The 15242-nt window shown below is 43.9% G+C and overlaps 1 protein-coding gene across 2 annotated transcripts in view; it reads right to left on the bottom strand.

The window, feature by feature from the left end:
* The window catches only part of uso1 (USO1 vesicle transport factor), a 103581-nt gene that overhangs the window by 32354 nt on the left and 55985 nt on the right, over positions 1-15242 (bottom strand). For both annotated transcript variants that reach the window (XM_078407649.1, XM_078407640.1), the window contains 4 exons: positions 7912-8022; positions 6632-6750; positions 2510-2691; positions 1639-1760 (listed from right to left, as the gene is read on the bottom strand). In XM_078407649.1, the coding sequence (XP_078263775.1) occupies positions 1639-1760; positions 2510-2691; positions 6632-6750; positions 7912-8022 (534 nt within the window). The remainder of the gene's footprint in view (positions 1-1638; positions 1761-2509; positions 2692-6631; positions 6751-7911; positions 8023-15242) is intronic.

Below are 15242 nucleotides of genomic sequence, written 5' to 3'. Positions count from 1 at the left end.
TTTTCGTGCAATTTAATGCAGCCCAAAGTGCTTTCCACTAAAACAAACATGTCTAAACAAAGATAAAATTTAATACAGTAAGGACATTAAAAACAGTAAAACAGTAAGCTCCACTGCTCAGAAGGCAGTGGAAGCCGATTCTCTGGATGCTTTCAAGGGAGAGCTAGATAGAGCTCTTAAAGATAGTGGAGTCAGGGGGTATGGGGAGAAGGCAGGAACGGGGTACTGATTGTGAATGATCAGCCATGATCACATAGAATGGCGTTGCTGGCTCGAAGGGCCGAATGGCCTACTCCTGCACTTATTGTCTATTGACATAGGCATACAAAGCACAGATTTATATAAAAATATAACATTTAAAATTGAGAATGTAAAAGAACAAAGGAAGTAAAATCAGTTAAAAGCTTGAGTAAAAAGATATGTTTTTAACTGCCGCTTAAGAATCTCAACTGAGTCGGCGTCTCTCATAGCCCTGGGTAGGGTATTGTACAGCTTGGGGGCGTAGTTGAAAAAGGCTGCTTTCCCAATTTTCTTACTGCTGCAGCATTGAGTGGCTAACAGGCCACTATCAGAAGACCTGAGCGCTCGAGGAGGGGCAGACGGAAGGAGGGATTCTGTAAGATATGCTGCTCCCAAGCCATTTAGGGCTTTGTAGACTACTATAAGGAGGACCTTATAGTCTATCCTGGATCTTACAGGGAGCCAATGAAGGGAGTATAATACTGGGGTGATATGTTCCCTTTTCTTGGTATTTAAAAGCCGGGCTGTGGCATTTTGAACGAGCTGTAACTTGTTGGTGGACTTTGAAGGCAGACCGTTAAATTATAATAATCAAGTCTGCTTGGTATGAAAGCATGTATGAGTGTTGATAGGCAAAAAGGTCAGTATTGACATGGTGGGCAGAAGAGTAATTTCTGTGCTGACTCCAAGAGGGTGAGAAATATAGACTCATCCAGCACAGACACAGGCCCTTCGGCCCAACTCATCCATACTGACCACCACACCCCATCTAAGCTAGGTTCATTTGTCTGCATTTGTCCCATTACTCTTTTCCTGCCCATGCACCTGTCCAAATGTCTTTTAAATGTTGTTATTGTACCTGCCTCATCTACCTCCTCTGGCAGCTCATTCTATTAACCACAAAGTTCACATTAAATCTTTCCCCTCTCTCCTTAAACCTATGCCCTCTAGCTCTAGATTCCCCCTTTGCAGGGACAATACACACTAGACAATAGGTGCAGGAGGAGGCCATTCGGCCCTTTGAGCCAACACTGCCATTCAACATGATCATGGCTGATCATTCTCAATCGGTACCCCGTTCCTGCCTTCTCCCCGTACCCCCTGACTCCGCTATCCTTAAGAGCTCTATCTAGCTCTCTCTTGAATGCATTCAGAGAATTGGCCTCCACTGCCTTCTGAGGCAGAGAATTCCAGATTCACAACTCTCTGACTGAAAAAGTTTTTCCTCATCTCCGTTCTAAATGGCCTACCCCTTATTCTTAAACTGTGGCCGCTGGTTCTGGACTCCCCCAACATTGGGAACATGTTTCCTGCCTGTAACATGTCCAACCCCTTAATAATCTTATACATTTCGATAAGATCTCCCGCGAGAGGCAAGGTATGCAAAGTTCTCGTTACCTGTTCACGAATAAGCTCCTTGTATTGACTGACGATACTGTCGTGTTGTTCCAGAGACTTTTTCACTTCCTCTTCCTTCTTCTCATCCTCACTGGATTTCTGAACAGCCTTTATTATCAGGACTTAATTGGAAAACAGGAAATGGAACAAAATTACTCAGCTGCACAAAGAGAAACAAAATGTGTGCATTGTCTTTTAGACTAGAGTAGCTGTAAAGTTGAATGAACTAAATTTAAGTATGATCACGACTGCCCAAGTCAAACAGAGAAACAAGGAACTGCAGATGCTGGTTTATACCAAAGATAGACACAATGTGTTGGATTAACTCAGCGGGTCAGGCAGCATCTCCAGAGAAAATGAATGGGTGATGTTTTAGGTCAGGACCCATCTTTAGACTGGGAGGATGTAGAAGCGGGCTGTGCGGAGCTGGGGAACAATGAGGTCGGCGGCTGTGGAGGGCAGATCGCCAGATGTGATGAATCCTGGAGTAGTCCTGGAGACAATGGCTTGGTACTCATCTGTGGGGTAAGAATCAAGGTGTAGGTAAAAGAAGGCCTCCAGTCTGAAGAAGGGCCCTGACCCAAAATGTCACCTATCCTTTTTCTCTAGAGATGCTGCCTGACCCACTGAGTTACTCCAGCACTTTGTGTCTATCTTTGCCCAGGTCAAATGCCAATGCTAGAAGATAGAAGTCAGAAATTATATTTGATATCATTGGGATTGACCAGTAATGCACAGTGAATTGAGAGCGCATCTAACAGCTAGTATTAAAAATAAAGCAATGAAAATAAATAAATCTTTAACATAGAGGTTGTGTATTACTGTGCTGCGCCGTTCTATCCACGCGGCTCATTGGGGTTGTGAAGCTTACCTTCCAGTTCTTTAACTAGTTTTGTGAATTCGTGGTCAAGCAGCATTTGCTCTGGAATGGAATAGCTGGGCTGTGGCTTCTGGCCAGCGCGAGAGTACAGCTCATGCTTACTGATGTACGCCAACTTCTCAATGAAAATCTCCTTTCCAATCCTCTTCTCTATTAGTTGTTTTAGTTTCTCCCTGTGCACAGTCAAAGAGATCGTTATCATTTAATATACTGCACCACATATCATTTAATATACTGCACCTTATATCCACAGACTAATTAACCCATGATATGATAGTATAAGAAGATAACTGCAGATGCTGATACATCATAACCCATGATATGATATTGATACCGCTGTTAATTAGTTCATATTACCTCAAAAGGAAATGCAATCCTTACCAAAACAACCACAGGGACATTCTTGACAGCACTCTCAAGGTGTGCTGTTTGAGCACGGGGTGGCACGGTGGCGCAGCACGGTGGCGCAGCACGGTGGCGCAGCGGTAGAGTTGCTGCCTTACAGTGAATACAGCGCCGGAGACTCAGGTTCGATCCTGACTACGGGTGCCGGCTGTACGGAGTTTGTACGTTCTCCCCGTGACCTGCATGGGTTTTCTCCGAGATCTTCGGTTTCCTCCCACACTCCAAAGACTTACAGGTATGTAGGTTAATTGACTGGGTAAAATGTAAAAATTGTCCCTAGGCTGTGTAGGATAGTGTTAATGTGCGGGGATCGCTGGGCGGCACGGACTCGGTGGGCCGAAGGGCCTGTTTCCGCACTGTATCTCTAAATCTAAAAAAATCTAAACCTAAAAATGTAACTGCCTCATCTACCTCCTCTGGCAGCTTGTTCCATATACCCACCACCCTCCAATGGGTGGGGCGAGTCAATATATTGATCAGTTTTGGTCCTCATTATATTTATGAGCACCAACTCTCTTTTGCTACAGGATGTTTCATTTCAATGTAATCTATTACATATGTTCAGTACGTTTGAACATCTGTCAACCAGCAAGGAAGCCTTTAAGCCCAGAGGAAACCTTTTTGGTGAATTGCTTTGCATTGTCCTGAGACCACAAATGCAAATTAATACTTTCTCTTCACTCTCCCCTTTGTACTTGTGCATAGCTCGCTTGTATTCATATACACTTATGTGATTCGATTGGATACCACACAAAGCTTTCCACTATACGTTCAAAGTGTGGATTAAATTTAAGAATGATGTTCACCAGGTATAGACTCATTAAAAACGGCACATTAAAAACGGCACAACATTTCTAAATCCAGCGACATTTAAACTTTCAGACCACTTTCTCAGTGGAAGAATAAAAAGTGGTCTGAAACTTTAAATTGCATTCAGAAATGTCTGGCAGTATTTAGTGTGTCTATATTTTACACACCTTTAGCACAAGAAGCCGAGATAATGGGAAGTAATCAAGGCCCAATTGTTTTTGCTACTGGTATTGATTGGATTTAGAAGGAATTAGGTGATCATTAGCTTGTAACATGCTGTTGTAAAGGCTATTTTATCCCAGAGTCTGAATCCAGTGAAGACTCAAGAAGACTTTTAGAAGATTCTTCTGAATTTACCATTTTATTATTATCAATAAGATGGCAATTAAAGCTGCACTCACTGGGAACTTCTAAGCACAGCAGCTTTCTGGATCAATGTTAATGTCATTTAGTTGAAAAGCTGAATGCAGGAATCAATGAGGTTACTGAGGCTTTGTTTTCTCCCCAAAACCTAGATCCATGGGATTAACAATCCTTGGGAACTTAAGGCACAAGCCTGGAAATACCCGAGATATAGGTAGAGAATGTCTTTATTTAATGCTCCAAACTGAAATGCAGCCACCCACGTACATCTCATAGCCAGGAACCATGCATCAACACCCAGATACAAGAACGTATGGAAGAATTCATCTCAAGTTTATTGGGGATCGTCCAGACTACAGGAGCTGCCAATGAATGGGTAATTGATAGTGCACCCATTTTGAAGGTACAGGTGCAGAGGTATTGATTGAGATATAAAAGTTTGAAAATGCATGCCTCCAGATTCTGGGTCAGTTTCCTTCCAGCTGTTATCAGGCAACTAAACCATCCTATCACCAACTAGAGAGCGGTCCTGACCTCCCATCTACCTCTCTGGAGCCCCTCGGACTATCTTTAATCGGAGTTTACTGGACTTTACCTTGCACTAAACGTTATTCCCTTTATCCTCTATCTGTACACTGGGGACTGCTTGAGTGCAATCACGTATAGTCTTTACGCTGACTGGATAGCACGCAACAACAAAAAGCTTTTCACTGTATTTCAGTACACTTGACAATTAACTAAACTAAATGAAGTGGAGAGAAAATATTTGCTGGCATTAACCTTCGGAAATGATTTTGGGCTCTTATTGATAGCAGGGACATTTAGTGAGACTGGCATTTGCAAGGGACCAGACATCTCAGCTTCAGTACTGCTGTTGTACTCATGTCGAGCTGTGCCTCCAGACAGGTTGTCTCAGTACAGTAACAACACTGGCAGCATCCACCTCACCACATACAAATTGCTCCACAATGTCCTGTTTATAAAATGGAGAACCAATCCCATCAGCAAAGTGACAGGAAGTGTTGTCCTGCTTCATGGAAGAGGGATGGGAGAGATCCAGCCAATGTTATTGTCACAAAGTACAGAGATCAAACTATCACACCCGTTTGGTAATTTATCGAAAATAATCAGAAATCCTATTTCCATGATGGAAAAAAATCAGCCCAAATTCAAAAGTAGATTATTAATCCATTTTTTCAGGTTGTAATCTTAACTCGGGGCTGCACAGTGGTGCAGCGGTAGAGTTGCTGCCTTAACTCGGGGCTGCACAGTGGTGCAGCGGTAGTGTTGCTGCCTTAACTCGGGGCTGCACAGTGGTGCAGCGGTAGAGTTGCTGCCTTAACTCGGGGCTGCACAGTGGTGCAGCGGTAGAGTTGCTGCCTTAACTCGGGGCTGCACAGTGGTGCAGCGGTAGAGTTGCTGCCTTAACTCGGGGCTGCACAGTGGTGCAGCGGTAGAGTTGCTGCCTTAACTCGGGGCTGCACAGTGGTGCAGCAGTAGAGTTGCTGCCTTAACTCGGGGCTGCACAGTGGTGCAGCGGTAGAGTTGCTGCCTTAACTCGGGGCTGCACAGTGGTGCAGCGGTAGAGTTGCTGCCTTAACTCGGGGCTGCACAGTGGTGCAGCGGTAGAGTTGCTGCCTTAACTCGGGGCTGCACAGTGGTGCAGCGGTAGAGTTGCTGCCTTAACTCGGGGCTGCACAGTGGTGCAGCGGTAGAGTTGCTGCCTTAACTCGGGGCTGCAGTGGTGCAGCGGTAGAGTTGCTGCCTTAACTCGGGGCTGCACAGTGGTGCAGCGGTAGAGTTGCTGCCTTAACTCGGGGCTGCACAGTGGTGCAGCGGTAGAGTTGCTGCCTTACAGCACCAGACACCCAGGTTCCATCCTGTATGGAGTTTGCACATTCTTCTTGTGACTGCATGGGTTTTCTCTAGGTGCTCTGGTTTCCTCCAAAGTAGACAATAGACAATAGGTGCAGGAGTAGGCCATTTGGCCCTTCGAGCCAGCACCACCATTCAATGTGATCATGGCTGATCATTCTCAATTAGTACCCCGTTCCTGCCTTCTCCCCATACCCCCTGACTCCTTAAGAGCTCTATCTAGCTCTCTCTTGAATGCATTCTGAGAATTGGCTTCCACTGCCTTCTGAGGTTTGTAGGTTAACTGGCTTTGTTAAGTTGTAAATAATTGTGTCTAGTGTGTAGGATAGTGCTAATGTATGGGGATCGCTGGTTGGCGCGGACTCGGGTATGCCTGTTCCGCGCTGTATCTCTAAAGTCTAAAGTAAAAACTTGTTCTTTATTTCTAAAGAAAGTGTTCTGAAAAGGGTCTCTGCATCCAATTGTGATGCCGGAACATACTAAACACCTACACACTTTGTGCGAAACAGTGTTATTCCCTTATTATGTATCTATAAACTGCAAATGGATTGAATGCAGTCATGCATTATCTTTCCGCTGATTGATTAGCAAGCAACAAAAGCTTTTCACTGTACCTCGGTACACGTGACAATAAACTAAACTGAACCACCAGTAACTTACTTAGTATAGTTCTCCAGTGAGTTTTCATTGTCGTAAATACAGATACCCAATAAAAGGGCACAGAGGCCTTGCACAAGCTGCTCCTCCTCTCCGAGATTCTCAGATATCTGCGCAGTTAGCTGAAGAATACTGTCAAGGGCGACTTTAAAAGCAGCTTGGAAATAAAATGGCCCAGGGAATAACAGGTTCTGGGACTTTCATTCTGTTGAATAAGTAGTACAGCATTCTGATTTTACATTTGATGTCATCATTGCTGCCAAGTGAATATAGTACAATGGGAATCACCTCTGTTCTTTGAGTACATTTTACCCAATCTTTTCTGTCGCATGGCAAAAAGCTATTAACTTTCCATCTGTACAACCATCTATCTTTCATAAAGCCCCCTCACCTGTATCCACCTCTCACTCGCAAGGCTATGTCCTGCCCCTCCTCCCTTCCAGTCATCCTCCTCTCATCCCCCCCCACCAAACTCAATCAGTCTGAGGAAGGGTCCAGACCAGAAATGTCACCTGTCCATGTTGCAGAGATGCTGCCTGACCCGCTGAGTTACTCCAGCACTCTGTGTCCATGTTGCAGAGATGCTGCCTGACCCGCTGAGTTACTCCAGCACTCTGTGTCCATGTTCTCCAGAGATGCTGCCTGAGCCGCTGAGTTACTCTAGCACTGTCTTTTTTTCTTTTTAAAGAGTCATACTGAGCTGAAACAGGTCCTTCGGCCCAACTTGCCCACACCGACCAATATGCCCCACCTACACGAGTCCCACCTGCCTGCGTTTGGCCCACATCCCTCTAAACATACCCTATCCATGTACCTGTCTGAATGTTTCTTAAACATTGCAATAGTACATGCCGTAACTACCTCCTCCGGCAGCTTTGTGTAAGAAAGTTACCTCTCAGTTTCCCATTAAATCTTTCCCCCCCTCACCTTAAATCTACGTCCTCCTGTTCTTTTTTGTAAAGCAGCGTCTGCAGTTCCTTATGTCTATCACTCATGTATTGGAGTCACATAGAGGAGTTATCACATTGTTCTCAGGTAGACACAAAATGCTGGAGTAACTCAGCGGGTCAGGCGGCATCTCGGGAGAGAAGGAATGGGTGACGTTTCGGGTCGAGACTGAAGAAGGGCCACCCATTCCTTCTCTCCCGAGATGCTGCCTGACCCGCTGAATTCCTCCAGCATTTTGTGTCTACCTGAGATTTTAACCAGCACCTGCAGTTTTTTTCCATCACATTGTTCTCCTCGGTTAGGGAACCAGCTGCAGATTTTGAAACAAAGGATACGAATGGGACGTTGGTCTGGTTGTGCAAGAAATGAGTGACGGCGATAGGACAGTCGGTCATCCAGATGGACAGCAACATCAGCAAGCCAACCCGTGTCTGTACGTTGCTTCCCTGAATGTAAGAGGAAAGACATTGATAAGCTTACATTTTGATGCCAAACTTCAACTGAAAGCTTGAGCAATTAATTAGGTTGGCAATGCAGTTTGCATCATTTGCAGTATTTAATGGCGAACACTGATAGCAATTGAAGAAACAAAAATGCCACTCATCTGCAAAGTACAAACTCCAAGTTGCGCACACAGCACAATGAGAGATCCAACAAAAGTTTGGACAGCGCTGTAGATTTAGACTGGAGGTAATCTTACTTGCTAGCATCCTGCATAAAGTACAGCAGCCCCATAGCCCAATATCTACCTCAATAGGTCAGAGGCCTCCACTGTCCCTGTTGTCCAATGATATTATATCAGTCGACAAGGACTGATGAGGACGAGGACCTCTGATATCATTCTACTTACAAAATGGATTAAGCTGCTTCCATTTCACAAAGTTGGTTTCCAGCTGCGATTGAGGTCATGCGCAGAAGTACAAAGTAATAAATAATCTCCCCCTTCCCGTTTCAGTGGGTCAGTTTACCAAATAATTTGTTAAACAAATGTCAGGGTGGCACAGTGGTGCAGCAGTAGAGTTGATGCCTTGCAGTCCCAGAGACCCAAGTTTGATCCTGACTACGGGCACCTCTGTCTGTACGGAGTTTGTGCGCTCTCTCTGTGACCGCATTTCATTTACTCTGGGTGCTCCGGTTGCCTACTCCACACTCCAAAGACATGCAAGTCTGTAGGTTAATTGGCTTTGGTAAGATTGTAAAAATTGTCCTTAGTGTGTATGATAGCGCTGGTGTACGGGATGATCGCTGGTCGGCGCGGAATCAGTGTGCCGAACGGCCTGTTTCCTGCGCTGTATAAAAACTCCCCCTTGTGTGTGGGCCAGTGCTAGTGTACGGGGTGATCGTTGGTCGGTGTGGACTTGGTGTGCCGAAGGGCCTGTTTCCACGCTGTATCCCTAAAGTCTAAAGTTCTACGTTATATCTTTCTGATATAACCCATGTCAAACAATAGAAATATTATAATGCCTTTATTTCCAGTTTCATATCCAGAAAGAGGATAAAACTGATAAAACTCCTACCTGTGCCCAGGAATATTCACATCCTGACATGGGCTGGCTGCATTAACTCCAGTTAACAAACTGTTCATTGCCCAGTCTTTGAAGGACCGACTTCTAACTGCCAGGCCATTAGAACCGTGGCATCTGAACTCAAACATTGACAGCCCATTGCAATGCAGCAAAAAAAGAGGATCAGTCTTTTATGATGAAAGTAGCAATGTTATTGGTGCTTTAAAGTTAAAATGAATCAGGTTAGAGAGGTTAAGGGAAAGGTTAGACTGAAATTTGAAAGGCAGGCAATCAAGTTTAGGCTTCTCTGCATTTACATCCCGATTTCCACCCATATGTGAGTCAACACATGCCATAAACACACTAGAAATGGTAACAGATAACAGATAGAAACAGATAATAGATGAAGATGTGATATTCAACAAAAGACATATTACATAAGTGAGTCTACACAAGGAGACATTATACGTAGGCTAGTTAACCTGTTCTCATGCCTTTGCCCCGCTATCTTTCTCTTGCTATATATCTTTATTTACAGGATTGTCAGTTTGTGGAATCCCTAAATAATGTAAAAGTGATTCATGAATCGTGGTAATTCTGGTAATGATGGAATCATCCGGTAATCTGATGTATCCAATGTGTGAGCAAATCAAGATGATGTTTAACATGGAGAGGATCCTGCATGCAGTGATGTCCCCATGCCCCTGTTGACCTTGCCCTTCCGGGTGGGAAGGGAGCAGGCTTTGGAACACGCTGTCAAAGTTTGAACGGTCAGTCGAAGCAATCTTGGCAAATTATTATATTTCCTCAACATTTGATTCTATCCTTAATTCCCTCAAAATGGCCTCTGCGTTCAATTTAATTCTACTTGGGTTACCTTAAAGGGATTAAGGGTTACCTTGAAGTTCCATCCAGCAGGGTCATATTTACTGGAGGGCAGTACCCAGAATATGCGCCACCACCAAAGTTCATTTCAATGGAAAAAAAGGATTCTATCAAACCAAGTTGATTCTATTTCTGGAATTCTGTTTTGGAATAATTGGTGCTTTCCATGACTTGCCCAAAGATGCAAACTCTCTGGTAGACAAAAAATGCCAGAGTAATTCAGCAGGTCAGGCAGCATCTCGGGAGAGAAGGAATGGGTGACGTTTCAGGACGAGACCCTTCTTCAGTCTGAACTTCTTCAGGCCGAAGAAGGGTCTCGACCCGAAACGTCACCCATTCCTTCACTCCCGAGATGCTGCCTGACCCGCTGAGTTACTCCGGCATTTTGTGTCCACCTTCGATTTAAATCCGCATCTGCAGTTTTTTTTCCTATGCAAACTCTCTGGTCTGAACTCCTTCATATAAAGATCTTGAAAAGGGCGTCCCTCAAGACTTTTGAATTGAATTTGAATTAAATTGAATACTTTATTGTCACATGTGACAAGTCACAGTGAAATTCTTTGCTTGCAGACGCAAATAGTCGCCACGTAATAGGCACTGACACAAAGTGACAAAGTATCACGCGCCAGGTCTGCCTTTATTCCCTCCCTCCCTCCCTCCCTCCTTCCCCACCACTACCCCACACCTCACAGCAATTCCCCCTTGCTTTTCAAAAGAGGGTACCACAACCTGCTCTGGAAATCAAAAATATCTGCAGGTTTTGGAAATCTGAAATAAAAAGGTGGACGCCTGAAAACATTCAGGTCTGGTATCATCTGTGTGAAGCAGGGGGTCTTCTGGCCAAAACATACACCCGGTCTCTCTTTCCACAGAAGCTGCCCAGCTTGCTCTTCTTTCTTAAAGAAATTATGCATTGGTAAAGAGTCTCACAGCTAAATAAAATTAGCCGGATATTCATCCGGTTAAGAAAATTAAGATTACGAAAATTCTTCCAGAAGTGACACAAACTTTTACTTTTTTTAAATTAAGGACCAATTGTGAAATTACTGATCCAAAGTAAATTAAACCTGCACTTTAAGTTACTCAGTGGCTATTTCAAATGTTGATTTTGCTTAATGGTCGCCTTAAATATTTTGGATTAGACCACAGAATTCAAGAGTGGGATTTCTCTACTATTTTAATAGGAAGGGCGTGCAGCTCCAAATAATACTTCATTACAGGTCTTAGAATCAGACTGCACCAAGAGCTCCCGCAACACTGAACTCCAAGACTATATAATTGGCAAGCTTTCCCTGATTAGGGTGTGCCACACACGTAAATTATGATGGCAAAAGGCAAGGATTATCCAGGTATATAATTAATTTTGCAGTTAGATCATGAACACGTTACTGACCCCCCTTTGACCTTTCTCATAGTCTCAGCCTACAACCAAAGTGGAAAGCAATTCCGACTGAGACAACAAAAGTGGGAACTAATCCAGTTTGACATCTAGCTAATCATTGGTTCAGTAATACAAATAACATAGGGAACTGGGAGCGAGAAAGCATAGAAGTTACTTGAATTAAGATACTCAAAATTACCGGTTGAGAGCATTTGGAACTACATTTAATTAACAATACCAATATGTTACTTTGCAAAATGTAACTGAGCACTGGTGTATTTGGAGATTCTTTGGGCAAGTGTCCAAAGTTAAATTATGGTGCACAAGTTTAATCCTTTACATCAACATTTTCAACTTTTTGGTAGGCATTAGATCTGAAAGTCTTGGCCTGGGCTTTCTTGCTGCAGAGAATATTTCTCGATATTTTCTAATTTTGGATGTCTTGTTGCACTGATCTTGGTAAATTGATCATTTCTCTTCCTTTAACATTTCTTGCATATTAACCATAGGATGTAACAGTGAATCCAAATGACCTTGATCATTTATTCCAAGCCATTGACGTGTATGTCAACAAGACAGCAGTATCCGAGAATTGACAAACCATAAATACAAGGCTCGTAAACTCGAAGCACACACTGTTGACCATCACCGACAATTCCGAGCTGCAGAAAGTCTGGAAACCACCACTGAAAAGTCTGCACCACAAGCAACACATTGACACCCAGCATTCAAGAGTTAAAAGTGCAGTCACAAATGTTTTCCCAAATAAATGCATACCCTGCCATAGGGAGATAGGAGGAACAGAGAGGGTTAGATGCTCATGGAATTAGCTGGTTTTGGGGTCAGCATTGTATGTAATATTTCTAACTTTTACACTGCATTTTGAAGAAGCACTTACTTATACATTAGGCACATGGGTTAAGTTACTATTTCACCACACATTGCCCACAGCATGCATTCAACACAAGTACAGAACCGATGCAGTCCACTTCCATTCCCCACAATCACTGGGTGAAACGCCAAGCGTAACAAATCATGGACACCCTGTGATGCAAATTTGGAACGGAAACATTTGGAAGTTTGCCAAAGTTGAAACTTTGATTTAGTAATGCACCTTGAATTAATCAGTAGCTCAGTCAGGAGAACAAGGAGAAATAACTTGCAAAGATGGACACAGAGTGCTGGAGTAACTCAGCGGCTCAGGCAGCATCTCTGGAGAACATGGACACAGAGTGCTGGAGTAACTCAGCGGGTCAGGCAGCATCTCCGGAGAAAAAGGATGGGTGACGTTTCGGGCTGGTACCTTTTTAATGACTGGAACTTTGGATTCATAATTGAGATGCACATAGATTAAACGGTACACGCTTTTGTAAATGGGTTCAGTTTTGACGGGTTGAACAGGCCAAGGGCAATTAGAGGGATGTGCAATAAATGTTACCCATTCCAGCAACAACCACATGGGGTTAAAATAAAATTAGAAATGTACAAGAGCAAGCCAAGCTGGCCCAGCACACCATTGGTCGATGTAACCTGGACCGAGTGGGGGAAGAAATCAGGAGAGGATCAGATTCACATCTGATCCAATTCTTACAATCAAGGAGATGTCCAATGGGCCAAAGATAGACACAAAGTGCTGAAGTAACTCAGCAGGTCAGGCAACATCTCTGGAGAACATGGATAGGTGACGTTTCGGGTCGAGACCCTTCTTCAGACTGAGAGTCAGAGGAGAGGGAAACTAGCGGTATGAAAAGGTTCTGAACAAATCAAGCCTGGCACCCATGACCATGGAAAGGTGGAGCTGCCTAATTTAACCAATGCCCTTCAATTTGTAGGCAGAGGGCTTATTATTTCTTCAAATAAAATGATTTTCTTTTAAATATACTATCCCCGGGAGGAAAACAAGATCAGGGACAATCCCATCTCCTCCATGCCACAAATCCATGCTTAAACCAAACGTAAAATTCCCTGTTACAGCAGAAGTCACCTAAACTTGAACGAGAAGCCTGGGTCAGCATTTGAATCAGTCAATGCAGTTAAAGAACAAAACAAGCTGAAACCAAGGCAAGAAAACCCTGCTGCAAATAAGCACATGATCTCAGACCAAATAACTCACCCGCCTGTTGAGCTTATCTCCCTGTAATCACACAGCAAACATGAGTGAGAAAAAGATGTTTAGAACAGTCACTTTATGCAAACAAGACTTCAGAATATTGGCTGTTGTTTCATTAGACAGTTGAGATTTACACAGAACTTTTCCTCCCAGATTCATAAATCTTGAATCAACAGCTGCCTTGTGTTTCCCCACGGATGTTCCCAGAGTGGAGAGTTTTTCCACCTGCCTTTGTAATTATTTTCTTTCAAATGTTATATTTTTTCTGAAGGCAATGAACAAGGCAATGGAGATACCCCGCGTACAATTATTTATTGGTCTTTATGTCAAAAAGGTCATCCCCATCAGAATCACATTCCCATTCTTTTGACCACCAACTCATGAAATAGCATCAGTTTTATCTCAAGGTGCTTGATGACAACTGAGAGTCCAACCTGTGGAATCATCTTAGTGGACAGCACTGACGACATGGGGCCCACGTCAACACAGAAAAAGGGATTTCATTCTCACTTTAAATAACCACAATCCAATAATGTTTCCATGGTTGAGAAGCACTGAGATTTTGTATAAGGGATTAAGAGTGCAGAATATAATTCTCAGCATTGCAGCACATCAGTTCCACAGACAAAGTCCAACGTCCGCAATGGGGTAGAGGTGAATCGGACAGTACCCTAGCTTATGGAAGGACCGTTCAAGCAACTTGGTACACGTGATAATAATAAATCAATATCAGTAGCCAAGGCAGGCAATGCCACCCTTGCCCTTTCACATTCCAGAGACCCAACAATCTTTCCAGGTGAAGCATCTAGGGACCAATCCAATGCACTGCATTCTGGATTTCATACTGTGGCCTCCTCTATGTTGGAGAAACCAACACATTTGCAGAGAACCTGTGTTCAGTCCACAGGGGCAACTTGGGCAATGTTGTTGCCACCCACTTCAATTCTTCGTTCCGCTTCCCACTCTGACGTATCCGCTGCCTCTCTGACCTATCCATCAGTGTATACACCGATCAGCCAAAAACATTATGACCTGATGAACCAAAACATTATGACCACCTGCCTAATGTGCTTTTGGTCCTCCGTGTGCAGCCCCATACGCAGCAGGGTGCGATGCACTGTGTATTGTGACACATTCCTCCCATGACCACCATTAACATTTTCTGTAACTTGTGCCACAGTCGACCTTCTGTTGGTTCGGACCAGACGGGATAGCCTTCGTTGCCCTCGCGCATCTGTCGCCGGTTTGTCCCTCCTCGGACCACTGTCGGTAGGTACTCACCACTGCTGACCGGGAGCACCCCACAAGCCTTGCCGTTTCACAGATGCTCAGATCCGGTCGTCTGGCCATAACAATTTGGCCCTTCTCAAAGTCGCTCAGGTCTTTACTCCTGCCCATTTCTCCTGCATCCAACACATCAACTTCAAGAACTGACTGTTCACTTGCTGCCTAATATATCCCACCCCTTGACAGGTGCCATTGTAACAAGGTAATCAATGTTAATCACTTCGCCTGTCCGTGGTCATAATGTTTTGGTTGGTCTGTGACTACATCTAAAAATTTACACATATCCCCACCATTTTGTGTAATGATATTAAAAACGGAGGGAATTCTTCAGTTTATGATGTACAGCTTCTAACTTCATTCCATGAGTCATAGAATCATGGAGCCATGCAGCATGGAAACAGGCCCTTCGGCCCACATCAACCAACATGCCCTTGTATATGCAATAAACTTTATTTCACTTTTCAAAGGGGCATAAACATTATAATCCATGTTTTTTAC

Source organism: Rhinoraja longicauda, chromosome 1 (genome assembly GCF_053455715.1).
Source record: "Rhinoraja longicauda isolate Sanriku21f chromosome 1, sRhiLon1.1, whole genome shotgun sequence".
NCBI lineage: Eukaryota > Metazoa > Chordata > Chondrichthyes > Rajiformes > Arhynchobatidae > Rhinoraja > Rhinoraja longicauda.
The sequence above is the reverse complement of the archived record's forward strand: the minus strand, read 5'-3'. Positions and strand labels throughout refer to the sequence as shown.